The 26,606-nt window shown below is 45.7% G+C and overlaps 1 protein-coding gene across 2 annotated transcripts in view; it reads left to right on the forward strand.

Moving 5' to 3' along the window:
• Positions 1 to 2,055: 2,055 nt before the first annotated feature.
• The window catches only part of NOVA2 (NOVA alternative splicing regulator 2), a 196,700-nt gene continuing 172,149 nt past the window's right edge, over positions 2,056 to 26,606 (forward strand). The window contains exon 1 of one of the 2 annotated variants that reach the window (XM_078662190.1): positions 2,056 to 2,616. In XM_078662190.1, the coding sequence (XP_078518316.1) occupies positions 2,448 to 2,616 (169 nt within the window). In that variant the 5' untranslated portion in view covers positions 2,056 to 2,447. Of the gene's footprint in view, positions 2,617 to 5,820; positions 6,009 to 26,606 lie in introns of those variants that run through there. The other variant, XM_078662191.1, reaches the window with a different exon arrangement.

A 26,606-nucleotide genomic window follows, 5' to 3' on the forward strand; every position in this document is an offset into this window, starting at 1 on the left:
ATCCCTTCTTGTCTAATCAGGGGAGTTAATCCTTCCTTGAACATTCGAGAAAGTTTCTAGCGAACTCTGAGCTTAGCTGGCAAACCCAAAAATTAAGTCTAGTATCGACAGTAGTAGACCTAGTTAACGTCTGGCCTAGGCCTTTACTGCTGTAGGCACTATTCCAATGCGCAGAGCCTATTGGGAAAATAGGAGCTACACTACAGTTAATGCCAGGGGATACATTATTCCATCTAATACATGGTCACACCATCACTTTTTCAACAGACCACTTAAAATCTTGGTGCATAGCTCTTTCATATGAAAAGAGTGAGTATGCCTGCAAACATGAAGGGAAAAAATAAAACTTTTAGTACAAAATTAAAGACATCAAAAACCAGTTACATATTTGTTGCAAACAGATATTAGAAGCAGTTCAATACAAATTAATTTGTTAGGATTTTTTTTTTTAACTGCAATTGCCGGGATTGTGTGCAAACATGCAGAAAGATTTCTTGATTTAAGGGGTGCAAAAATAAACATATTCTCTCTACATGTCATTGTAGGCTATTAAAATAAAGCAGAAGAAAGAAAAGCAACATTGTGTTTTTATTGCTTTCAACAGCTGCTTTAATTATGCTCTGTGACCTGACCTGCCTTTCACTTCGGCGGCTGGCTCTGGCAGCAGCCATTGTGAGGTCAGAACTTGAATGTAATAACTTATAATAGTTGAGTTCTGATGTCTTTTTTATAATTGGTGACTGAGTGTGTCACAAGGCACTGATTAAAATAAATTAGAGACTGCTGTTTATACAGGGATTACAATCCCATGTACTGTACAATATTCGGATGCTCAAGGCTGGAGTTGAGATCTTACAATCTAAGAACTCCCAAACTGGATGTTGTACCCTTGTAGTGTTTAAAGGGACAGAAAGCATTGTCTTTGCCCTGCGTGGTTTTGGCTGAATATGTGATGTACATTGTGGTCGGGTGAAGTTGATGGATGCAAGGGCGTAGCTAGCAATAGTGCTGCAGCTGCAATGACAGAGAGTTCACTGCGCCCCCCAATTATAGACTTTTATGTACTTTCAAACCGGGGATTGGGACCCATTTTCATTGCGTGTATTACAGCATATTTTATTTATTTATTTATTCATTTATTTATTTATTTATTTAATGCATTTTTATAAAGCGCAGACTTTACCCGAAGGTGTCAGAGCACTGTACAATAGAACTAGTTACGTTACATGAAAAAACTGTTACAGGAAAGGAGCAAACAAAGGTAGCAGGCCGTAGAGTCAAAACAGCGCAGGCAAAAGGCACACATTATTGAACACAGAATGTACAAACAAAAATATATGAGTATATATGACACATTTACAGTGACTAAAGAACTTCCTGGCGAAAAATAGTAGGCCATAGAATCAAAACAACGCAGGCAAAAGGAACACAATAACAAACACAGCAATATGGTATTCTGGCACCTCCACTGGATGGATGGGTCGAGGTTGTGGTGGGGGTGAGGATGCAAGTGCTGTGGTGCACAGCACCAGTGATGGGTGTAACGTTACTCACGTGACCAGCACTGGCAGTTGGTCCTCGACTGCCAAACAGTGGAAGTCCGCTGGTTTACAAAGTTGTGGAACAGGGCTGGTAGGAGTGCAGAAACTGGTGACAATAAACGGGGTACCAAGGTAGATTTCTGTCACAAATTGCAAGGATATTTAATAATATTTTCGTCTCCAATAAAGTAACCACTGTTTCACTCCTTTAACATTTTACCAAGAGTTATCTGTGTTGACTCGTCAAGATGTATAGTGTTTAACATGTGAGAAGTATCTTTAATAATGTAATATTTAATGATATCTTTAAGACTGTAATAATCTCACCCTCTGCCAGTGTGCTCCGCGTTCCCCAGACCAATGAGAGAGCAAGGGACAGGGCAATGTGAAAGTCTGTGGCCAATGGCGATGATGAAGGCGTATCCTCCCTGGGCCGTGACGTCAGGGCCGTAGCCCTCGCCTGCTCTCTCCCAGGCGCTTGCGAGGGATGCACCACCCGCACCCGCCCCAGGCAGCAGCAGCAGACTCCAGCTGCATCCGCGTACTGCTTGCCGGGCTCCGCCTCCCTACGCTCCCTAAACCTGCTCCCTCCCTGCCCCGCATCTTCCCCCATCATCCCCGCTAGATATTAGGCCCTGCGGTCCGCTGCCTGCCCACGGTAGGATCCTTTGTGCCTCCTGAGCATCTTGCCGCTGCCTCCCCTTTGTTATTCCAGCACAATCAGGCGGGCCCAAGTGACCCCTTCCGGACTGCTTGCCTTGGCTTTTTGGGGGGGTGAGTTACAAGGATTTCGGAGGAGCAGGGCGAGTTGTGGTTGATCGGAGGCAGTGTGTGCCTCCCCAACCCCCTCCTGCTCCCTGGTCCCTCTCCCCTCCTCCGGTGAGTGTGTATGTGTGTCTGAAGAAGATGATGGCAGGAGGCTCCGTGCACCAGAACGGCATCTTCGCTTCCTCCGGCGGCAGCCCCCACCAGCAGCAGCAGCCCCCACACATGGACTCCGAGCCCCCGGACTCCAGGAAGAGGCCCTTGGAGACCCCCACCGAGGCCACCAGCACCAAAAGGACCAACACCGGCGGTGAGTCAGGGATGCTATGCTACGGGCAACGCAGGCTGCTCGTCTCTCTGCCTGTCCGGGATGGGGTGGGGGCTACCTCCTGTGTGCTTGGGGGCGCTCGGATCTTTTGTGGAGGATGCATTGTGCTCCTGCGGTATGAACTGATCTTGTGTTTGGACTGGAAAGGTTCCCTGTCCGGCGTCTTTAGATGTGTTTATGTTCTTTTGGGTGGGTGGGAGAGGGCTACATGTCTAGAGGAAGTGGGGCAATGTACGTCCAAAGCGGGGCCCGACTTCTCTCACTGCCTGCAGGGCTGCCTGGCCTGCCACACTCGCATCTGCTCTGCTGCTCTCTGAGGATGAAGGTTGGCGTGCCCTGCTGTGAGGTGGAGGTGCGTGCTCATGCAGACATGCCAAACTCCCTTAGAGAGCACACAGAGGAAACGTGTGCTCATTGGCTGCTCGCACCCCTGCCCTGTCAACAGCGGGATGAAACATACTTTTTTACAGGACTGGTGAACCTTTCGACATTCCTGTGTGCCACCTTTTTGCTTGAGGGCCTGTGTCTGTTTTGTGCCCAGTGGTCTATCTTGGGATGGAAGGAAGTAGCCGTGTAGCCCACCTCACCAGTTAGTTTTGCACATAGATTTAACTCCTTCACTGCCTCCCACCCGAAGACATTGCACATAGTCCATGTGCCCAGTGCAGTCAATCAAGGCAGAAGCACATACCGGCTCCGCCGTTCTAGCCTGGCAGTGTCCTGACTGTGCAGGTGGCGCGTTGGAGGCTAGAGGGGATGCTATTCTTCTGACCCCCGCCCCCCAATGTTCCGCACAAAAGCCGGTGTTGTCTCCCCTAGGGCGCATGCACTTCACTGTGGCGCATACAATAGACAGCACGGCCAGCCACCCCGCACACTCTATATTTACATGTCGTGATTTGTAAACCGGCGGCATATCGCCCAAGGCCCATCTGGAGTGGGCTGGAATAGGACTTTGTAGTCCCGAAGGAGCACCATTGAGGTGGAACCACAATAAACAATGGTCGCGCGTCGGAGGTGGCGAGTCTTGCGGGGTCCCCCCCCCCCCCCCCCCGTGCAGTGTGGGTGCTGTTACTGCCCCTCGGCAGGTGCAGGTGGTTTGTTGATGAGGGGCAGTGCTGCGACACTGCAGGCTCGCGGTGATGGCGCGCGGCATCTGTCTGTGTGTGCTGGGGATGATGGGGATCTGGCGACACTGGCGAAGATGAAACTGCGACACTGGGAGCTGGGCTGGCGGGGGAGGGTGTGTGTGTGTGTGGGGGGGGGGGGGGGGGGGGGGGGCAGGGGATACACAGAATCGAAGCCGAGAGTGCCGCGTGGGTCTGGGGTGAGAGAGTGGAGCCAGGGTCGTGAAAAGATACAGGAAGAAGGAAGCGTGCACAAAAGAAGGGTGCTGAATGAAGGAATGCCTCTTCAGGGATGCAGGAAGGCGGGTGCGAGGCGGCAGGAAGAAGGGGATAAGGACGCAAGGAGGAGGCTGAAGGGATGCAGGAAGGAGGGAGCCGAGGCAGGAAGAAGGGTGCCTGGTTACAGGAAGGAAGCTGAAGGGATGTTGAAAAGTGCCGGGTGATGTACGGCGCAGGCTGCGGTGATGCAAGGTGCAATCTGTCGATACGCGGAGAGGAGGCCAGAAAGACGCAGGAAATGGAGCAGGGGGATTAATGAGAAGGCTAGAAGGTCGGGGGTGGATTCTAGGGGGTGCTGAAAGGTCGAAGGTTATGCTTTTAGAGGCAGCGTCAATAGCACAATGCCCTACAGCTATTGTTCTAAAAATGGGAGCCTAGCAACACGAAATGCGGAGGGTTCCTACTGTGCCTGCCGGGACTGACTGTGCAATGGCCGCAGGCATTCAGAATGTGGCAGCACAGCAACCACTGCTGCCCTTCACCCACCCGAGCCCTTCTTTGTCCATCTGTCTTCTAGCTGGCGCACTCTGGCACAGCTCTCGCCCACGCTCACCATCTCCTTTGTGGCCAGCCATCTAATGTACAGCCCTGCCTATGTATATAGGAATCTGTAACGTGATAAGTGGATCCGTCCGTTTCGGGCACCTTGAAGGGACTTGCAATAAGACATTGTGGCTTTTTATGTCACCGGGGATCTTTGTTCAGGTTGTGTGCGCAGTGCTGTGTACAAGAATCTCCAGCTGTTCTATAAATATTTAAAGATCTTCATTTTGGAAGAAAAAGTTTAATGTTGCAAATTGGAGTTGGAAACGTTGTTGCAGTAAGCAATCTTTCAAAATGAAGCGTCGACAGAAACACTGTCATGTTTGTCATAACAAAATTCACATTTTAACATGTACGTGTATGCTGTTGGCATCTCTCAGTGCACGTTTAGTAATCATATCCAGTTATTCATGGATGTCTATCTATCTGTAGTGTTATTTATATAAGTGTTGCAATTTGCCTATTCTAATCTTCCTCTTTTAATTCCATTGTTTGTAGAAGAAAATGAGTTCTAAACGAGCATTTCGATGTACATGACTAATGTTATACATTATCTATCTATTTATCTATCTATCCAGTTTTTACAAACATATTTCATTAATTTTGTATTTCTCGACGGGCTGTGGATCGTATATCAATACAATACCCCTTCTCTCTTCCTTTGTAGCGAAAAAAAAATTGGACATAGATATTTAAATTAGGAAACTGTCTCAGAGTGGAAATTATTAGAGTATCTGTGTGCTTCCTGTTGAGACCATAGTACAATTAAAGCATCTAAATGCAATCTTAGATGTCAGCCTTTCGATCTATAATGTTGGAATCTATTGCAAAAGCTCTATCTGTATCTACTATCCAAATTTCAATATCATTCTACTCCATCAAACTACCATCCCATTCATTTTTAGAGGCTTTCGCTGTAAGGCCAAATGATTCATATGCAGCAGTCTATATTTAATTCCAGCCGCTACCCTCCTCCCATTTCGCCCGTCACTCTGGCCAATATGGCTGGAATGGCACGTCTGGGTCTATACAGACAGAGTAGGGACTCTGCAAAGCTGCGCAAGACACTCGCTGCGGATTGGGTGAAAATGACTGCGCTATGCTAAAGGCAAAGGAGCAGGCGCCCTGAGGCGTGCGGCGTGTCAACGGCGCTGCCGCCAGGCGTACGTGGCTTCTGGGGTAGCCGCTGCTTGTGCAGGAAAAAAAACACCTCCCATTGTCTTTGGCCCCCGTCTGACGGTGGCGAGGAGGGCTCCTTCATTATGTAGGTGCGAACTGCGGGCTTTTGTGACGATGACAACAATAGTCAATTTCACACCAGCTCTGAATACGCCGCAGTCGCTCCACGTCTCCTCCGCCGGCGCCCACTGAGATCGCGAGGGGCAGCCATGCCGTCCAGCCAGAGCCCAGCGGGCGAGCCAGCAGGTGCGTCCCTTTTCCTTCGCTCGGCGCCCGGGGAATTGCTGCAGCAGTGCAGGATGAGCGCGTTTTGGGACAATCCCCGTGGAATAGAGGGGCGGGGGCGCGGGGTTCCCCCCATTTTCTACCCGTCCTTTTGTCCCATGGCTCTGAGCACACGACGGTGGCAGATGCCTCAGCAATAAGCAGCCAGGGGGGGTTGTTTTGGGTTTATTTAGCACTCAGTGTAGGGAATCATTGCGGTGGAGTTTTCATTCATTCAAGGGGTCACCCATTCCACCCTCCCCTATGACAGATTGCCATTCACAAGCACCCTCGCCTACGCTAGCTTTCCGTTTTCATTTCATCCGGTAGAAATTGACGTTGAACCAGCTACCTGTAGTCATTTAATTCGGGCGTTACTTCCTTATTTTGCTGCTTTTGATTCTGTACAATCCCCTATTTCTGAGGCGAATGGTTGACAGTTCTCTCTCTGAGAGGAGCCTGACCTGCTTAATTCTGAGCATGTCCATCTGGGACGCGCCGGTTCCTGCTTGAGGCAGAGTGGGGAGCTATATCCCTTAGTAAAGGCTGCGCTTTATTCTATGGCGAGTAGGCAAGGGATAGCGAGCCTCTTTTCAAAAATCGGACGCCGGTAAGTCATTGATGGGCATATGTGAATGGCTCCGGTGTCTCTCGCCTAACAGGCTTTGGAAAATCGTGATGACATTTCTTCGTGCAATAATTGTTTTAGGATTGGGCTGTCTAAGTAGTGGGGATGTGTGCGCCCAAGCTTCCGGTGGTGCAGGCTGTTTGCAGCATGAATGTAAAAAAGGACCAGCAGCAGCTGTCTCGGGTTCTGCTTAAACCGCAGTCCTTGATGACATCATCTCAGAGTCCTCCAGCAGTGAGTCGCAAGGGTCCATCTGTCTTCCCGCTCCGGCTACCTGGGTCCGCCTCACAACGAGATTCCTGTGTAGTGTGGGTTCACTGGACACAGTCCCATCTTTGCACCATGGAATCTTGGACTTGTGCACAGGGGAAGGATGGGGAGAGGAATTGGGATATGGGTTCTAGCGAGGGATGCTGGTTTCTCTTCCTGTGGCATTGCGGCGGTTAGCGATTGCGTTGCACCATCATCAGCACCCAATGAGCCTCTTGAGACCGAAGCTCGTTTTGCAATTGAGAATGGAGAAAAATGAAATGTAGAACCCACTGTTCTTCTGCCACCAGAGACTCCAGACTCCTGAAGTGCACCTTAGACTATACCCGTCTGCCACTCAAGTGCTGAGCACCATAAATGTCCCCCACAAATGCTCCTCATCAGTGGACTGGACTTCCATCTACACCTTTAGTGCAATGCCAGTGCAACCCTGAACAGCAACATTTGCTGTAGTTGTAGTTTTACAAATGACACAAAACCCTGGCAATGCACCTTGAGCAGCTGCAGTTTTGTAGGACTACCACACCTCCACTGCTTTGACATTGGCACCCCTGATGAATTTGGCCAAAGCGTATATTCAGTTTTAGTAAATAAGGCTTTTCTCGTGCATTGTGCATCAAGACATGTGGTTCTGCTATTGTACAGCAGGCCTCCTAGATAACCCCCTTAAACTATGGGGATATTTGTTGGGACAACGTTTGTTTGCAAAGTATACCCAGAGCTGATGTTGCCTGTACCTGCTGCTCGATGTGATAGGTGTGCCAGAGACGGCAAGGATTTCTCTAGATTTTTTTTACATGTTATTCATTGATGCTACCAAAATATATTCCTTTGGATGAGGAGAGGTGGCGCTGTGAATGTGTCGGGGTTATAATTTAAGGAGTTCTGGGATGAGAAGACCCATAAAATGAAGATTTTTTTTATACTTTAAGCGACTTCTGGGCTTCAGTTAATCAATCAATCCTTCATTTCGACAAATTGCCATAAAAGCACATAAAATATGATACATTCGTACAATAAAACCAATTTAAATCATCTCAATAAATTATGTTAAGAGAAATCCAATAGAAAATGATCATTCATAGTACAAAAATGAAAAATTAAATACATAAAAATAAAACATTTTGCTAATGATCCAGGTGAATGGCAAAAAGTCAACATACAATTCATATGATAGGCCCCAATCGCATGATAGAGACATAGATTGCCCACAAGACTCCTAAACCTAGTCTAGTGTCAAATGGACAGCACTTTTCTGCCTACATTTCCACATATGCAATAGGTAACGGGAAACAGCACATACAATTGCTTGTGCTGTATTTGATCTGAGAATCCTTAATACAATTCTAAAGTCCCTTGCACCCAGATAGCTACACAATGTCCAGATCAATTTCTTCCTATAAGCATGGTAGTATCTGCCGAAAAGTAGTATATGATCTAAACATTCCTTTGCCTCTTGGCAGAAGGGGCGGTTCATATTTGGATCAGAGGAGGCACAATGCCATTTCGCAGTAAGTGTTCGAAGCGGCAAGGTACCTATCTGAAATTTAATATATAGAGTTCTAGATAGCGGGGGCTCAATCTCATCCATGTACTATTCCAGGGAGGATCATCTTTAAACACCAAAAAGGATGAGGTCAAAGAGTCCACCCTCCCAGACCTATGGAGCTCTCGATCAACACCCAATCTCTGTTAAAGAATGTTTTATGTATCCCAACCATGTGATGCCAGCGCCCCAGGGAGCTTTGAGATTTCGCCTAATCCCATCCAATAGGGCTCTAGATCTGAAGGGGACCAGATCCACCTCTAGTACAACATGGGTCTCAGTCTTACTCTATGAACGAGGGGTCTAAATCCTAGATGTACCCAAGAGGGGGACAAGTGGGGTGCTAACGGGGAGATTGGTGAGAAGTCATATGAAGAGATTCCCCACCAGCTCCATGTCACTTGCATTCTCATGACCCCAGAGCTCAGCGCCATATAAAGACCTCCTCAGAGCTTGTAGATTGCACATTGTGGTGCAGAGGCTATTGGACGATAGCTGGATCCCTGAAAAAACTCAGAATACTCATCCTAAATTTGCCCTTCAGAATTTGGGTGGGGGGCAGCCAAAGTGCTCATTGAGAGCGTACCCTAAATACTCAAAGGTACAGACCCTCCCCAAGTAAATGCCATTGAGGACTGGGTGCGATCGTGGCATATGGCAGGGGTTCAGGACCATATACTTGGTTTTATTAAGTTTGATCTCCAGCCTCTCTGCCTACAGAAGACACCAAACTGATCCAAACGGTTTTGGATGCCAACTTCTGGGCCCCTACATTCCAACCCAAAATACAATCTCCCATTCTTGGGCCACTCTTCAAAGAGTAATTTTATACATTGGCCATTTAAAAGGTGGTGTGAAGAAAAATATTTTTTCTGTGCTGCAATTAAAAGTGTGGGCAGATGTTTTTCTACCCTCCCACAATAGACAATTGACATTCTTAGACATAGAGCCTCGAAGATCTTTCTTTCCTTTTCTTTGTTTCTTTCTCACATATTACCAGATGGTAGCCCCTATAGCACTCTAGGGGAGGAATTAATTGGAGGGAAGTTTTAAATGAACAATTAAAAGATCACAGAAAAATGTCAATAGACCAGCTGCACGATGGGGTTTGCTTCTGAGATCCACTCCCTCTGTGTAGAAAACCAATTGTAGTATCTTTAAAGTGGACAAACCCCGACATGCTAGCACTTGATAGTTTAAATTCATGTCACATCCTTGCAATATTAATGACTATTCACGAAGTTAAAGGGTGGCCAGATTTACTGACAAAAAAATTGCTTCAGTGTTTGAGGTGTATTAGCGCTTTGCGGTGTGACCACTGGCCGCTAGGTGTATTGATAGAGCTTGTTTGGAGCCATAGCCAAACAGTTAAGAACTAATTTCTAACTTGAGGTATGATGAGATGTTTCACCCATAATCATTGATTTGATTCAACACTGGCACTACATCTACACCAAATTCACTGGGACGTATTCTGCAGGGCCTTCCTGGATCAGGAGAGGACCAAGCAGATACTGCACAGAAACCGTTCCTCGTTTTAGTGCAGCGCAGGTATCAATTCTAGCTGATAGGTTGGCTTGTACTCTCCTCAGCAGATATTTCAGAGGGCCCGCACAGCTGTAGGTTATTTTAAGATTGAATCAAAGGACGTTTCTCACTATGGACCGTGTCTTCTTCTAGAGTCAGACCATCTTGGCTTCAGTTTCCCTTCGTTGTATCAAGTACAAAATCTCTCTAAGGATGGACGGTAGGTGATAATCCTTCACTAACCGTAATTAATCACCACATCTCACTATCACATCTTCTAGGCGATTCATGTGCGAAAAGTAGTCTCAACTGAACATGAATACATTCTGTCAGTTTTAATTTCTTCTGCACATTTATTGCATAATGCATTGTACTTTTCCCCGGACATTTTTGCTATCAATAGACACGAAGGGGTGCATACCAAGTCCCACCACAGAGATAGGGGGTGATATATTCTGTTCTCATGAAGCCCGAAGCTTCCCATAGATAACCGCGTTAAGACTACGACTCCTCTGTTTAGGTCTCAATGTTGGCTACAAGTGTCTCAAATATGCCATGTGCACATGACCAGAGTGAAGGGAGGGTAGCCTGACACAAATGCCATGGTCCTAACACTTTATTCTTCTCAGTGTATTAGAAGCACAGTCCCTTAGTGATAGCTATTTGAATCCATAGACTCTTAGGTAGAGCATCCTGCGTGTTCTGTGTAGTTACCATTCCCTTTTTTTCTGAGATGTTTTCTGACACTTGTATAGTTTCAATATGCATCTCTGTATACATTGCTGTGCACATAGAGTCCTTTTGGCAAACTGCTCTTTGTCTTATCTGATCACCATGAGGAGGACATCAAGGTGCTTTCTTGCTTTCTGACAGGGTCAGCTCACTCGTCAGTTTTCTGCCTCCTGTTCTGGATGTCGTGGGGGGCAGTAAATGCTCCAGAACCCATCTGAGCTTGCTTTGTGTGCAATTCAAATAGTAAATCACGTCAATTATTCCTCCATTCAAGAGAGGTGAGAGCCACCAGCCTGGAAAGGCTCTTAACTCACCTGCAACGTCCATTCTCTTTATTAAATGTGGTATTCACCTGGTCGTCTTCCTGCTCCTATAACAATATGGACAGCCCACCACTCTATCACTCGGCTAAAATTGCCTCCTTGTTATTTATACAGCACATCTTTTGCACATTAATATCTTTTTAGAATTTTGAGGTCCTCGTTAAGTGTCATTTTAATGTCACTATATTGCCATTGCACATCATATAACATTGTTGACTACTTTACATTCTCCTAGGGACTACAATCTTGTGAACTGACCATAAACAGTCATCTGACCATAAGGTGTTTGAGAAAAAAAGTCTTAAGTCTTAGGGAGAAAAAAGAACAGGTGTAAGCCTGTCCTTGGACGTCTTACCTAAAAAAGAGGAGAAACCATCAAGAAACCATAACCTGGTTGTCAAGGAAATATAGTTCGAAATTATGGTCGGGCTCTAAATTAAAGCTGATTTGTTTCATTTGATACAATGTCGTCATTCCGTGGAAGTTCTTGAAATGACTATGGGCCAGATGTATCAAGATACACTTTTGCGATTCTCAAATAGCGATTTTTAAGGAATCGCTATTTGAGAATTGCAAAATGGTATGTATGTAGACATTCGCTATTTTTTAGCGATTTCTTAATATTCCTTAATTGCGATTAGCAAATTGCTAATCGCAATTAAGGAATAATTTCCCATTCATTTCTATGGGCCAGGAGGCCTATAGGAATGAATGTGAAATTATTCTCAATTTGCGATTCGCAATTTGCTAATCGCAAATTGAGAATAATTTCAAGGGTGCTGGGGTGTCCAAAGGACACCCTGTTGCACCCCTGAAATAAGCATGGGTGCACATGTGGTGCACATACATGCCCTTAGGGCATGTATGTGTATCACATGGCACTTTGAAAAATGCAAAAATTGGCATTTTTCAAGAAATTCGCAAATTACCACCAACTTGAAGTTGGTGGTAATTTGTGAGTCCTTAGGGACAATTAGCAATTTTTTTTGCTTCATACATTGCATTTAAGGAATCGCAAATTTTGCGATTCCTTAAATGCAATCGCAAAATAAGGAATCGCAAATATATCGCAAATTTGCGATTCCCTATTTTGCACTGAAATTTGCTACATACATACCATTTTGCTCAAATGAGTTTGCAATAAAATTTCGGCGTTTGCGAACCCATTTGAGCTTCATACATCTGGCCCTATGACAATTTCGGGAAGAAAATGACGCATTTGTAAAACAGAAAGTTATGATATGTATGCAATACCGCCATTCAGAGTGAAGAAACTGTAATCTTCATTCTCAGAGCACTAGCTTAGCATGGCAGGAGATGCAGTAGCTATACTAGTGAGCTGCAATAGGATGAAGAAAATGGAGAAAGTAGGTTTACACATGGACAATGGGAATCGCCTCATGAGGACTTCTTGGAGAACTTTTTTCCCGTCTTCTTTAACCTCCAAATATACATAATGAACTTGAGGTCTCGGAAACCTTAGATCGAGACTTTATTAATGATTTATTGCCAAACTAGAACATACTCTTTAGCTTCATTTGTAAGAGTAATTCAGTATCCAGAAAGCAGGGTTTTGAGTAATGAAAACATTGAAAATTCAAACATAAATTGAGAACTAAAGCAAGGTAGGGGAACTTTTAATATGGCATTCTTGTTCTTGTAAGATGAATGTCTCAGATGCAAGAAGACTCAGACCTTCTAAGATCAGAAGTATGCACTTGCCTCTTTAGATAACAATCAGGTGCCTGGGTAGATGTTTACTTTTCTGTCTGTTCTTTGACGATAAATAAAATGTGTTTTTACAGAACACTGACCAATTTATCCATTGGGTGGAAAGGCTATATTTGGGACAAGAGATTAATTTCAGCTTTTTAACATTTGTTCAAGTTCCCTATTGGTTAAATTCACTTAAAAGTGCTGAGGCCATTTGCTAATTATGAGCCAGGTGTGTAGCCATTTTGCAGTCATAAACGCGACGGTTCGCAAAATCCCTAGTTTGTGACTATAATTTTTTTTTTGCAATGTATTGAACCCAGGTTGCAATTCAGAAAAGTCTTTTTGAATCACAAAATAGGTTTACTGGCTCATTCTAAATTGCAATTCGGTGGAGACATGAATGTGGTGTCTCCCCCTAACTGCGAATCTCAATGAGATGTATCAAGGGTTTGTTACAGCAGATGAGGGTGCAAACCAGTGACTTTTACTGACTCCTCAAAGGAGGAATTAACCCATGCACAAAAGGGAAGCTGTCCTTGTTACACATTTTTGCCTGTGGGAATTGTATTAGGCATCCTTGAGGAAAGCAGGAAGTGCTCCCCTGGACCACTGCCGACTTCCCCTGATGTTTTTCTAAAAAAGGATTTTTTTTTAAAGCAGCACCTGGTCCATCATGGGAGACAGACCACCAAGAAAACGATGTCAAGTTTAGTTATGCAAATAAAGGGATGTGGGCTGCTGTTCCTTGCAGGCACTCATTCATCGGTTTGTAGCCCGTCATAGGGGGGAGGCCTGCCGAATTAATGTTAATTTGGCAGATTGTCCTGTCCCCCATTGAGGCTTGAGAGTTTGCAAGGCTCCCTAACATTGGATAGTTACATCACATAATGATGTGAAAATTCTGATCCTTGTGTGAACATCAGTTTGCGCGCGTATAGAAATTCTGAGTTTTCTGTTAACCACTGCACTACTTCAATTTTTCCCTGAAAGTTTTCAGCGGGTCAAGCATGCAAACATGTACTGGTGCAAAATGCTGGAGAAAAGACACAATGTGTGAACCTTGATCAGTTAACCCCTTCGACGCTCATGACGCGCCCAGCTCGTCATGAGGTACGCCTCCCGTACGCTCATGACGAGCTGAGCTCGTCATGAACCGCGGGTTTTTCAAGAAGTCAGCACACTGCGGGAAAATGCGCCGCACGCATGGCGTTAAATACTGATTGCGTTTGTTATGCATCATTTCTCACTTGAAAACTCAGATTAGGGGGTGTTGTGCACACCAGGTAAATACCTCACATGATGCTAACGGTATTTACTGGATACGGTAAATATCATGCTTATTCCAGCCAACTCATAATTTAGGGGTCTAATACCTGTCCGTAAATCTAGTGCTAGATGTTAACAGTAATTGTGAACCTGTATATATGTAAAATTGGGGAAGCATGAATTAAGTTCTGCCGGAAACCGTTACTTCACTGTGCCACTCCTGAAGACTGCCACCTTTGTAAGACTTTTGGAGAATGCATTGTCCTAAAAATGCAATTTACCTTTGCTATGCTTCCCATTGCGTTCTTTTCTAAGAGCGATTATTCATTTTTTAACAGCTTTTTCTACCAAAATCACAGTGCCCTGAGACAGTGAATGCTTTGGATCATGCCTGTCTTAACCTGGGTAGAGTGAAAGAGAGATAGTAGTTGATCACACCTTGGCTTTTAGTGAGGGACAGAAACTGCTGTATTGTTGATGCATTGAGTGAGATGACCCAGCATCATTTAAGAAGTGCTATATTTCACATTAGCCGGCACTTATTAAAAGATAGCTAATGTAGAGGGCGTCCTAACAGGTTTAGAGGGTCTATGTTGCAAAAGGATAAACCAGGATTTCATGCATGCCAAATACTTATTAAGGATCTAAAATACTTTAACAGTAAAGTGCGAGTTTGGGTCGTGAAACAAAAACTGATATTTTTTACGAGAATAAAAGTAAAGATAATATAGTCAGTGCACTTGTTCATAACATCAAGATATATATTAAATTGTTAGTATTCGAAGGTAATACCATTGAATATTCCCTATGCTATCACTAATGTGGAACAGTGATGCACCCTATCCGGTAGTTTCTATTAAAACAGTAATGGGGATATTCTCAAGAACCGGCGATACCTACCACAAACGCCAGTTAGCAGCAGTTTTTTTATCGCCGCCTAACCCTGAAAACTATCGCCATGTTAGCGATGTATTACCAAGCCATCGCTACATGGCGATAGTATCAGGGAACGGCGGTGAAAACTGCCACTAACTTCAGCGCAATGGCGATAGGAAATCCGACGTTTGCAGGCGATAACTACAGATAGGCCCATAAGCGGCAAAAGAATTCATTCTAGTCAGCCCAACGTGAGTTTTTTTTGTCTTTAATGCAAAAAATAGCCTATCGATCAACCTCCATTATAAAATAGGCATAAAAACCAATAAACTGCAGAATGGAGCAGCCAGGGCCAAGTGCAGCACACATCAACAACCCCTGCAAGCCAGCCAACGTCCAGGATGACCAGGATGAGAGCCTTGATGCCTCGCTGGACTGGAGTCTGGATGTCTCGCTGGACCTGAGCCTGGATGTCTCCCTGGATCTGCGCCTAGGGCCTGGATGCCTTCCTGGACCTGCGTCTGGAGCCTGGATGCCTTGCTGGACCTGTGTCTGGAGCCTGGAAGCCTCGCTGGACCTGCGCCTGGAGCCTGGATGTCTCACTGCACCTGGAGCCTGGAGCCTGGAGCCTGGATGTCGCGCTGGACCTGCGCCTGGAGCCTGGATGCCTTGCTGGACCTGTGTCTGGAGCCTGGATGCTTTGCTGGACCTACGTCTGAAGCCTGGAGTGGGATGCACAGGAGCTGTGGAGTAGATGAGCTGTGGTGGTAGACATTGAGGCGCGATGATCGACCATACCTGGTGGTGAAGTCTGGCAGGTCGCATGGAGACACATTGCTGACCTCTTTCAGAAGACCGCCTTGCGCATCTTGGAGCTGTCAATAGTAGAGGTGCTCCTACGTCCCAATGTAGGGAGGTCTGCATTGCATACCATCACTACACCGGGGGGCATAGAGGGGATTACCAATGGTGGGTGTTGCCTCTCTGCATCACAGGCCAGATGATGTTGAGCTGGCCAGACGCTGTGGAGGGTGAGGCCCCTGAGCTGCGCCGACTTGTGTGACATGAGCCCTGCAACTTCATGCCTAAGGGGGCCATGCTGCATCAACTGCATCAGGACGTTCACCAGCGGACTTGGCAGTGACTGCTGTACCCAGGCTTGTGAAATCCCTTCTGGCTGAGGCTCCTGCTGGCTGAGTTACAGATTTAGAGAGAGTGCAGCAGATTGCGCCACGGTGTCAATGTCCAGGTAAGGAGAAGGTGGGACGTGTAGCGCAGGATGCCTGGGGGTTGAGTCCCCCAGGCCTAGCACACATAGATGACACACCCCCAGTGTCGGCTCATCCGTTATGTCGGAAGAGCATCGCCCCCCTGCTTCCAAGCAGGACAGAGGAGGAACAATCATCACATGATGATAACTTACTGATGTAACTGTGCTATGTTTACCTTGCGGGTGGGAGGGTGGGTAGGACTGCTCCAAGCACAGGGCAAGGCATGGGCGGATTGGCATGCCCACTCAAGTGCGCAATGAGTGTTTGGTCGGCCCACTCAGGCCGCCCAAAGCAGTCATGCACACTTCCATGTTCATAATGCACGATGCATTACAGCCTGCATGGAGAACATGCCCACCCCTCCAGGCCCCGGCTGCAAGCCTTGTCTCGTTGCCAATTACCAATCTCACCGCCGCATCACAGCGTTGTGATTGGCTATGGGGAGGGAGCCTGGCTGCCTACTTCCTGTTCCTGGAAGCAGACACATGGGGAGCAGGAGCAATGAAGACACCGGACCTGGCTCAGAGGTAAGACTTCCCTTATTAAAATGTTTACAACACTCGTTCACACACACATCCCCACGTCCACGCCCCGTCCAGTGTTCTTTCCAGCGTTTACCACCTCACAGCTGTCCAGCCCCCCCAACACTTCTCAATGGCGGCCGCTGTGCACCCATGTACAGCGGGCATACCACCCATGTGCCAAATGCACATACATGGTTGCAACGCATGCCATAACATCGCATTCCATTCCCATGCATATTAATACTAGGCATGTTCCAACAATAGAGTAGGTGTTGCATAGCGGAGACATGAATATCACTATTCCCACATCAGTGAGTGCAACCCAAAACTAATCTTTGCACCAAAACACAACCGTGAACCTTGAAATTCCTTTTTGAGCCCCCATAACACACGCAAAAATCTAATTTGACCCAAATGCACAACCCAATATCCATATTTTACCCCAAACCCCCCCAAACTCCATTTTTTACCCCATAACACACCCTAAATTCCATATTTTACCCCAACACACACTTTTTTCATATTTAGCATCCGAAGCCCATATCCACCCAAAAAACTTTAAATTACCCCATTACTGACCTCACAATGCGTTGTAATCAAATGCGATGTAGAGGCACCTGAGTTGTCGGAGTTGTGTTGTTGACGATGTACTGCCTGCGTTTTAATGGTTGTCTCCCGTGCCAAAGGAAACCCATAGGCTATGCTGTTTGCGAACGTCTGCCCCTGGAACGCGCTCTGCACCAAGGAGCCTTCCTCTTGGACACTCCACCGCTAGGTCGCCAGCACCCTCCTCGCCATCAACCCTGGACGCCACCTGGCCAGCCAGGACCAACCTCTGCTCTGGACCAGACATCGCCATCATTGACAGCTGCAGTATCGCCCACAAGGAGCACCCCAACCATCAAGGAAGAGGCATTGCCATCACCTACAGAGGAACAATCCGACTGACCATGCACTCTAATGACCCAAGAGTGACCATGGACCACTTCAACTCCCTGATCCACACCAAGCCCAAGCACATCCTCTGCAGCACCCTCACGTGCATGCTCCCCGGGCCATGGCCCCCATTCTCCAATACCTTTGTAGACCTCATTGTACCCCAGGGTCTCCCATCCACCGACGACATCCTACTCGGTGAACTCAAGTTCCACCTGGACAACCCCAGTGACCATGACACCACCTTCTCCTGGGGAAGGACCCCTACATCAGACGTAAGCAGCAAGTCACCTCAACAAGCCACATAGCAGGACACAGGGTCGCATAGCAGGACACACGGTCGATCATGTCACCTCTGCCAGCAGGAACTTCAAATACAGCCACAACACCGGACTCTCTTGGTCGGACCATCATTGGTAACATCACGTCTTCACCTTGCCCACCGGATCCACCGCCATCATCGCACGGACATTCGGGCACCCCTGATAACCGGCACTGCATCAGTAGCTTCCGCCTGCTTGATGGCAGGTGTGAGGGTGACACAGTTCCACAGGGATAGGCTGGCCCCAAGCATTGTTGGAGTTGTGTCATGGTTGTCACCCGACTGCAGCAATGCGGGACTTAAGCGCAGACAGATACGTCAGGATTCCTGCTGTGTCTGTCATTACTTATGTCATGGAGTGCTGGCCAGTAAATACAGCACATCCATGCTTTCGCACGAAGGGCGTAGTGAGAAGTGTTGCAACACTGTCTTGTTGCAGTGCTGCAACACTTTTCATGACTGGGGCCCAGGAATGCTCAACATCTTATTGATGCTGCGCATTTCTGCACTGTAGTTTTGTCGCAGGGCATTGCTGCAACATTGCTTGCAGCGCTGTCCAGCACCAAAACATGCTGAGATGTGGCTCCAAGTGTTATCCCTATTTTTAAGAGCAGCTATTTTCTGGTCCTAAGTAACTGGCCCTAACTGTAGTTAGAGCCAGTTTATTTGGTCTGAAGAAGTTCAAGGATCCCCTTGTTAATATGGAGTAGTGTTGTTTGTGGGTGTTTTTGCACTGGAACGCCTCTCCTGCATATACTTATCGCTAACAGAAGTAGCGAATATTATAACAGACGTTTTCGCTTAAAAACTGTCGCTATCGGCTGTTAGCGACAGCTTGGTAATAGGGCGATATAATGATCGCCGCATTAGCAGCAGAAAAGTGCCACTAACGCGGCAATAAGTCCTTGTGAATATGCCCCTAAGTGTCACAACTCTGACCACAAACACTACTCAGCTGCTAATTAATATGAATAAGAGGGATATCCCTCCCTCACCTCGCCTTTCTTTTAAACAAAGCTATTATGAGTCTGAGACTTGTACAACTAACCACCCTTGCTTACTGCTTATGCAATCATGGTACTACCACTCTCCAATTCCCCACAACAGCCTCATCCGGACAGCAGGCATAGCAAATGTGGTGATGACTTACATAGTTAATTAGATAATGGGCATGTGACCATACTACACTCAATACCTTTGTCTTTTGAATGTTGATGAATGTTCAACTAATAAATACAGCCTTAGGAAACAGTAAAGGAAGAATATGTTATAATACTGGTGCAATTAAAGAGGAGGACTGCTGCCTATGTAGACCTTTCTTACCACTCTTGCTTCTTTGTGCTTTAACCCTTTGGGTGCTGGTGACCGAACCACTCCGTCACCAGCCACGGACGGGGTGTGCTAATGACGGAGTGGTTTCGTCACAGCCCCATCACCACGCCTGTGCGGCAGCGATTTCGCGCCTGCGCTGAGCGTTCTATTGAGTGGGCGGGGCTGTGACGGAACCACTCCGTCACAAGCACAGCGCGCCCGAGGCTCGTGACTGAGTGGTTCCGTCACGAGCATGGCGGCGCCGCGCGGCCCCCCTTCCCCCTAGCGCTGCAGCTGAATTACCGCCGCAGCCAAGGGATTAACCACCTTATCGTCATAACTAAATCCTGTCTAAAAACATCTCGGTATGTTGAGTGCAGGCACACTTTCTGTGAATTAGGAATGGATGGAGTTTTCCCTTTTTTTTTCTAAGGTGAGTAGTCTGTAGAATTAACGGGCAGAACAAGCCTTCAGACAATGTGCTGAGGGTTCCCTAGCACGAAGGGAGTGGTGAGAACTCATGAAGACTTCAGGAGCTGGAATATGGATGGAGAAAGAGGAACGTTTTGAGTTGTTTCAATGATGTGGATATTAGGGAGAGTGGAAGCGAAATCCAGAGTTTGGCTGCTAGGTTAGAGAAAGAGCGGACACAATACAAGAACTCTTAATGGGGGTACTACGAGAAGTTTGGCTGAAGAGGAGCAAAGTCTGTAGACATCCTGATAAGGCTTACATTTAGTCATGATATGTATGGGATCTGGGCTGTAGAACACTCTGTGAACCAGACATAGGGCTTTGACATGCAATCGACAGCCAGTGAAGATTCTCAAGATGCGAAAAGATTGATCTGGAAGGGATCTGGTTGAAAGTGAGACAAGCTGAGGCATGGATGCAAGAGGATTTGTAACTGAAGTCACAAGACATTTCCAAGGCCACCTTCACATAGACTCAGTATTTATTTTTACAGGCAGACTTTCGAGCTGCATTTATAGCGGGCCTGCTAAACATCTACTGGCTTTTCCTGGTGTGTTATATTCTTACACAAAATGGCACGTGGAAGAAAAATGTCAAGATGCAATAAAACTATAACAGAAGGCTGCCTGTCCCAGGTGAGTGGTGTCTTACTGGGTCAGGGTGACTATAACGGAATCCTGCTTAATATATTGTCTGGGATTAGGGGTCACACGTGGCGCCAAATTCTCTTTTTTTATTTAAGGATTTTTTATTGGGCCCATATGGCCACTTAGGGGTAGGTAATATTGTACTTTCTGGAATAACAATCAAAACATTTGCACTGCAAATAGTACGTTGACAGTGGGAGTAAGGCCAATAGATAATCTGGTCCTGCTAGTGGCATGACATACTTTAAGATCATCACCATGCACACCGCTTTGGGCACAGGGGATAACTGCTCATGCCTACGGAAGTAGAAGGCTGAGGCTCATTTGGTAAATATTTAACCGGATATGAGATTCCCTAATAGATACCTGGGAGACCTGTCTGATCCAACCATATACATTCCATATTGGTAATGTGTCTTCCTCTTGAACCAGGTCTAGCTGCAGTTACTGGTACTCAGATTTCTGTTAAAGGAGTCTGGGATTTTGTGTGATGAATAAAACTCTAGTACTTCAACATTAACCATGTCTGCTGCAGGCTTCTTCCATGAATTAAAATAAATCCATGCAGGCAAATGCTCACTCCGTTCCATCGTGGTGCAGCCCTCTTAAGACATCCGCTTTACCATATGTTATGTTAACAAAATAAAGTTCCTGCAGCAGTTCCCTTAATCTGCACACCACTTCACTTTCCCCCTTGTACTACAGGGGCATTACTTAGGGGTACCAGGTTGCTATTTAAACCTCTGTGGAATTCTTGCTGACTCCTTCGAACTATTCCGACTTACAGAAGAACACCTTTGGCTGGATGTATGACGTTACAACGCATGCTTTTACCACGCATGCTGTTACAACGCAGTTTTTACAATGCATACCATTACAACGCATAGCGCTTTGGGGTGCTGGATAGTGAATAGTTTAATTTACTATTCCAACTCCAGTCCTCATGGACACTAGGGAAGGTGTTGGATAGTAAATTAAATCTATTCCCTATCCTAGAGCGCCCCCCAGCGCAATGCGTTGTAATGGTTTTCGTTGTAAAACCTGCGTTGTAATAGCACTGCGTGGTAAAAGTTGCGTTGTAAAGGATGTTTCCCCGTTTGGCTTGGGTAGACTTTTGGTGCAGGTTGTTTTTGCCTTTTAGGTGTAATTGTTTATCAACATTCTGATACCTTGAATTTTCAATAAAGACCATTTAAGATTATATGGTTTTGGAATGTCACTTCTACTGCACTGTGAAGAGTTTATGATGTGTAGTTCGCAAGATGTGTTATGGTAAATATTAATATATGGTTATCACTCTTTCTTGCTATGCCTATATATTTATCCCTGCATAGGTGGTCGTTCTTTACATATTGAGTTACTGCATGTTCCTTTCTACTTCTGTCTTTCATGACATATGGATGAACAATGTTGTTGTCACTTCGCAGTGAGGCTGCTGCAGTACCACACGGTGCTGGCACCGATACAGTGTGGATGTACTGAATGTGTGGCACAAGTATTAGGTAATCTTCACTAAGTGTGCAAGAGAGTGGGTGCTACCTTTTTGATGTGCTCGCTCCCACTGTTCGAGCTTCATACGCAGGGACCCCGAAGTATATTGCTTTCATATTACACTTTCTGACTGTGACAATGTGAGCACTAGGTTGTATGATGTTACAACGCGATCTTTTAGATCGCGGTACATCACAACGCATCTTTTACCACGCAAGTCGTTACCACGACTTTCGCTGTAGGGTGCTGGACTTAGGAATAGTAAGATTTACTATTCGAACTCCAGCCTACGTACAGTAGGGAAGGGGTTGGAATAGTAAATCTACTATTCCTTAGTCTAGAGCGCCCTCCAGCGCAAATCGTGGTAACGACTTGCGTTGTAAAAGACGCATGGTAATGGCAGCGTGGTGGTTTGACCGCGTTGTCATGGATGTTCCCCTCCTGTGTTAGATGCACTGACTGCCCCAGTGTTAAGTATAGTAACTGACAATAAGGTTCCAGACTGACTGACTGATAGTGGGTGTGCTCCAGTGCTGGGTATACGGACAGCAAGGGTGTTCCAGTGCTGCGTATGTTGCCAGTGATAATAAACCGCAAAATAAAATGTTATTTTTCGAAATGAAACAAAGCGTACAGTACGAAGGAAAATATTTTTTTTGTATACTTCCACTTGATTTATATTTGAAAAGTTTTCTCCCACTTGTTCTAATTGCAATCTACATTTTCAGTTTTGCACCACATAGTCCAGAGTAAATCCGTCAATAGAAACTTTCTGTGGTGCCCCCTTTCCCCTAAGCACGTGATTGTTTTGCCTAATGGTTAGTGCAGGCCTGGCTGTGACAGAGAGCCCTGTATCGTCTGACACGGGCTCTGTTGTGTGACTGGCTGGCCCCCTCAATGCTTCTCGTTTCCGGGTGATAGTGTAAGCCGTTAGCTGGCCCTCAGCTGTGAGAGACCATAGCCTGTTAACAGATAAGATAAAAAGTTGCATGAAATGACCTGTCACCGAGGTCAATTTTCTTTAGCTTTTTAATTAGTGGCAGCTGAGGTCCAGCCTCCCCCAGGTCATAGTCCCAAAAAGGCCCTGAGAGAGCCGGAGGCACAAGTGCAGTTTCAGCTGTTTGTTCAAAGACAGAGTAAGGCGCAGTGCTTAGAGGGATTGGGTATATGACCGCGCGCTGCACGCTTCCCTGTGATTGGTTCACGCTCCTCATTGGCCCTGGCTTCTGACACGTGTATGGTTCCAACACTGCTCCATGGCCATGAGGAGTCTGCTACTAACTTCCAATCTTCTTCCCGGAAGCAGTATCAACCCCTGCTCTCTGATGAAATGAGTGAGGTAGGTCAGGTCAGTCCGGTGGGGAAACATCCTTTACAATGCAACTAACACAACGCACTACCATTACAACAAAACTTTTACAACGCAGGATCCATTACAACGCATGCCATTACAACGCATTCCATTACAACGCAGCTGCTATTACAACGCATGCCATTACAACGTAAGTATGGGTAAGTATTTAATTTAATTTTAACCCCTACCCCATCCAACACTTACCCTACTATTACGCCCCCCTGGAGTTAGAATAGTAATTTTAACCCCTACACTATCCAACACTTACACTATAAATTACTTACCCATACTTACGTTGTAATGGCCTGCGTTGTAATAGCAGCTACGTTGTAATGGCATGCGTTGTAATGGCATGCGTTGTAATGGATCCTGCGTTGTAAAAGTTTTGTTGCAATGGCATGCGTTGTGAAAGCATGCGTTGTAATGACATACATCCGTCTGGTGAAATGCGGAGGCCACACAGATAGATCCTCGTGGTAGTAGTGATAATGTAATGTGGATGATAAAATCACTGAACAATAATATTAAGATAAAAAGAGGAAAAGTTAAAAAGACAAGATTAAATACAATCCATCATTCATTATTCGTTAGTATATTATAAAAGTACAATATTTAATATTTCCCAGTGTAGTTACAGAATTGTTAGTCATACACATGTGGAAAGATATATTCTGTGCTAGACTAAGAGTTTATACAGTCACAAGAGTAAATGATTTAATCATCAAGAGTCTACATCCAGCCAGCAAACTTTGAGTCTTTGCAATAATACGCAAAAACTTTGTAAAGCTACTTATAATATGATTGTGTTTTTTCCAGAGAAACATAGTGAAACATAGCTCCTGTTCTAGTCTTTCATAGTTCCTCATTGGAGACTAATAGCAGATGGTCATTGCACAGGTTTAGCACTGCTGATCAGAGAAAGCTTAAGTGGTCAGCAGCACATGCAATTTTGCCCAGGATTCTGCTCTACGAGCCTCCATATTCTAAAATCTGAGGGGCTTAGTTACATGCCCGTGCACCACCGCAACCTTTCTTTTTTTACATTCTGGCAGCGCACTTGGCTTACCCATATCAGCGAGACCACGTAAAGCCACCTTGCTTGGCTTTTCATGGCCGCTTAGATATGGTGTGAGGCAACACAGCGTAAGTCGATGCATTGCCTCACACTGCGATAGGGAGGCACACCATGGGTGTTACAATGGATGTCCCCACGTAACACCCATGGCGTTTGACACATTCCCAGATTTACAATGTGCTGTAAACTTGGGAACGCATCAAAAGCCTACGCCTCCCCAGGGGTGGTGAAAGGGTTGTTTTTGTGAAGGAAGGTGTCCCTTACTCTAGAAAAACAACATGATTCTTGCACCATGGTAAAAGGGAGCCTACATTGGCACATGGCAGCCATTTGTGCATCAGCGCTGTGAAAGAGGACAGGAATGCACCATATCTCATAGAAATGACACAGTCCTGCCCTATTATTTGTAGGACAGCGCAGCAGGAAGGCTTATGGCCCTGCCGTGTGCCAAAAATAAGTAAAAGAGTCCCTGAGTATTTAACAAACATGAGCAAATAAATTTTATTTTTATGTGAGCTTCTATAGACTCAGGTCCAAAATGCTGCTCCTGGTACAGCACGTACATTCTCACCAGAAAGGCCTAGAGGTTGGAGTGCTCCTGTAGTCATGTGCATATTTTTCATTCTTCACATTTTCACTAACATATCAGTGCTATCAGGTCAGTTAAACTAATTAGTTCAATGGGAAAAAAACAAGACTGCAACATCCAGAATCCATTAGGTTATCCCATCAAAGCCTTACCTGGAAACTGTCCTTGATGATATGGAGTCTTCTCACCACTATACAGGATGTTGCTCCTTGGATACCTTTAAATGTTTGTACAGAGGAAGCAGACAGTTTAGGTTATGAGGACAGTAACATCAGATATACCAGGCAGATTTTGCTTCTTGAAAAACACTGTTCAACCTGAGAACTGGATAGCAATTCCAAGATGTTTAGCATTAAACTTCAGCTGCAGGTTTGTCTAGACTTCATGGTGTGGAACAACCATACGCTTGAGAGAGGGGTGATCACTTCCTGGTGGCTTTATCCTCTCCTGAGCGGGTGGTGGAGTGGAGTTACCTATGTAGTGGATAGCCCCATAAGCCAAAAGTTAGAGCAAATTTTTTGCTCTTAACTACCCCCTCTCTAGAACCCTATCTAAAAATTGTTAGTAAACCATTTCATTGTCATCTCCTTATTAGATTCAGGTTCAATATTATACAATATTCTTTGAGTAACTTCCCAGTGTGGGGGGTACCTGATATACTGAGCACATGTAGCTGTGATAACTTTTCAGAGCAGTCTCTCATGCATTTTGTAATGTTCTGTGACCACTTTAAGGAGGGTAGAAGGCGGTTTTTAGCCCCAATCTTAAGAGATGCGGGTTTTCCACAAAGGTAATTTTTGGGGTTGCTAGCTTTCTGGTAGCTGCCATGCGTATTAAGACCAGGAGGCTATCCCCGAATAGCCTGACGGGGTGACCGAATATACTGTGCCCTTTTTTACTGCTTTTAACTGTTTTTTAGCATGCCCATTTTTAACAATTTTTGTATATATTCAATATTATCATTAATGTATAATATCTTTTTAAACTGATAAAACGTGACATTGTCTTTCTATTTGCCTGTCTTTGCATTTATGATTTTAACAATCGAATAAAGCTTGTTTTGACTTGACTTGACTTGGATAGCCCCATCTGGAGATGTGTGGTGCTGCCACTATGGCCAAGTGGACTGCTAACCTGGTCTCAGAGGAGCCCCCTTTGGGGAGAGGTCCTTATTTAAGGCTAGGAAAGCTCCTGTAAACACAGGAGGAACACCACGGATTTCCATCAAACTGAAGGGAGTCCCTGAAATAGTGTTTACCTTAGGAGATCAGTTGGCCCTGAGGAAATGGCTATGGTAAGATTAAACTGAGAAAGGCATGCTAGCGTGAACTGCAGAGATGTTTCACTAACCCACCCAATGCATGGAAGGATTTCTCATAAAAAAGGGGATATCAAGAGACAGCCCTCAAGACCTAGGAAGAGGTTGTTACATAACTAGGATGTTCCCAGTGCTAGCCGCAGTTAGCTTAGTAACAAAAGGAAAGTATGCATATTGGTTGTATCTGGGACCAGTCAGTCGTTCACAGTTTTCAATCAACAACTATGGGAACCTGAAGGTATGTGGACTAGTGTTGAAGAAATAGGCACAAGAGAAAAAATCAAATGGATTCCAGACCTAACGTAAACCAGGATGACATGGTAAAGAACACAGAAGAGCCTGTGGGGAAGGAAAGGGAGGCCTTTGCTTGACAGACAGGAGGAA

This window comes from Lissotriton helveticus, chromosome 9, assembly GCF_964261635.1.
Source record: "Lissotriton helveticus chromosome 9, aLisHel1.1, whole genome shotgun sequence".
In the NCBI taxonomy this organism is placed as follows: domain Eukaryota; kingdom Metazoa; phylum Chordata; class Amphibia; order Caudata; family Salamandridae; genus Lissotriton; species Lissotriton helveticus.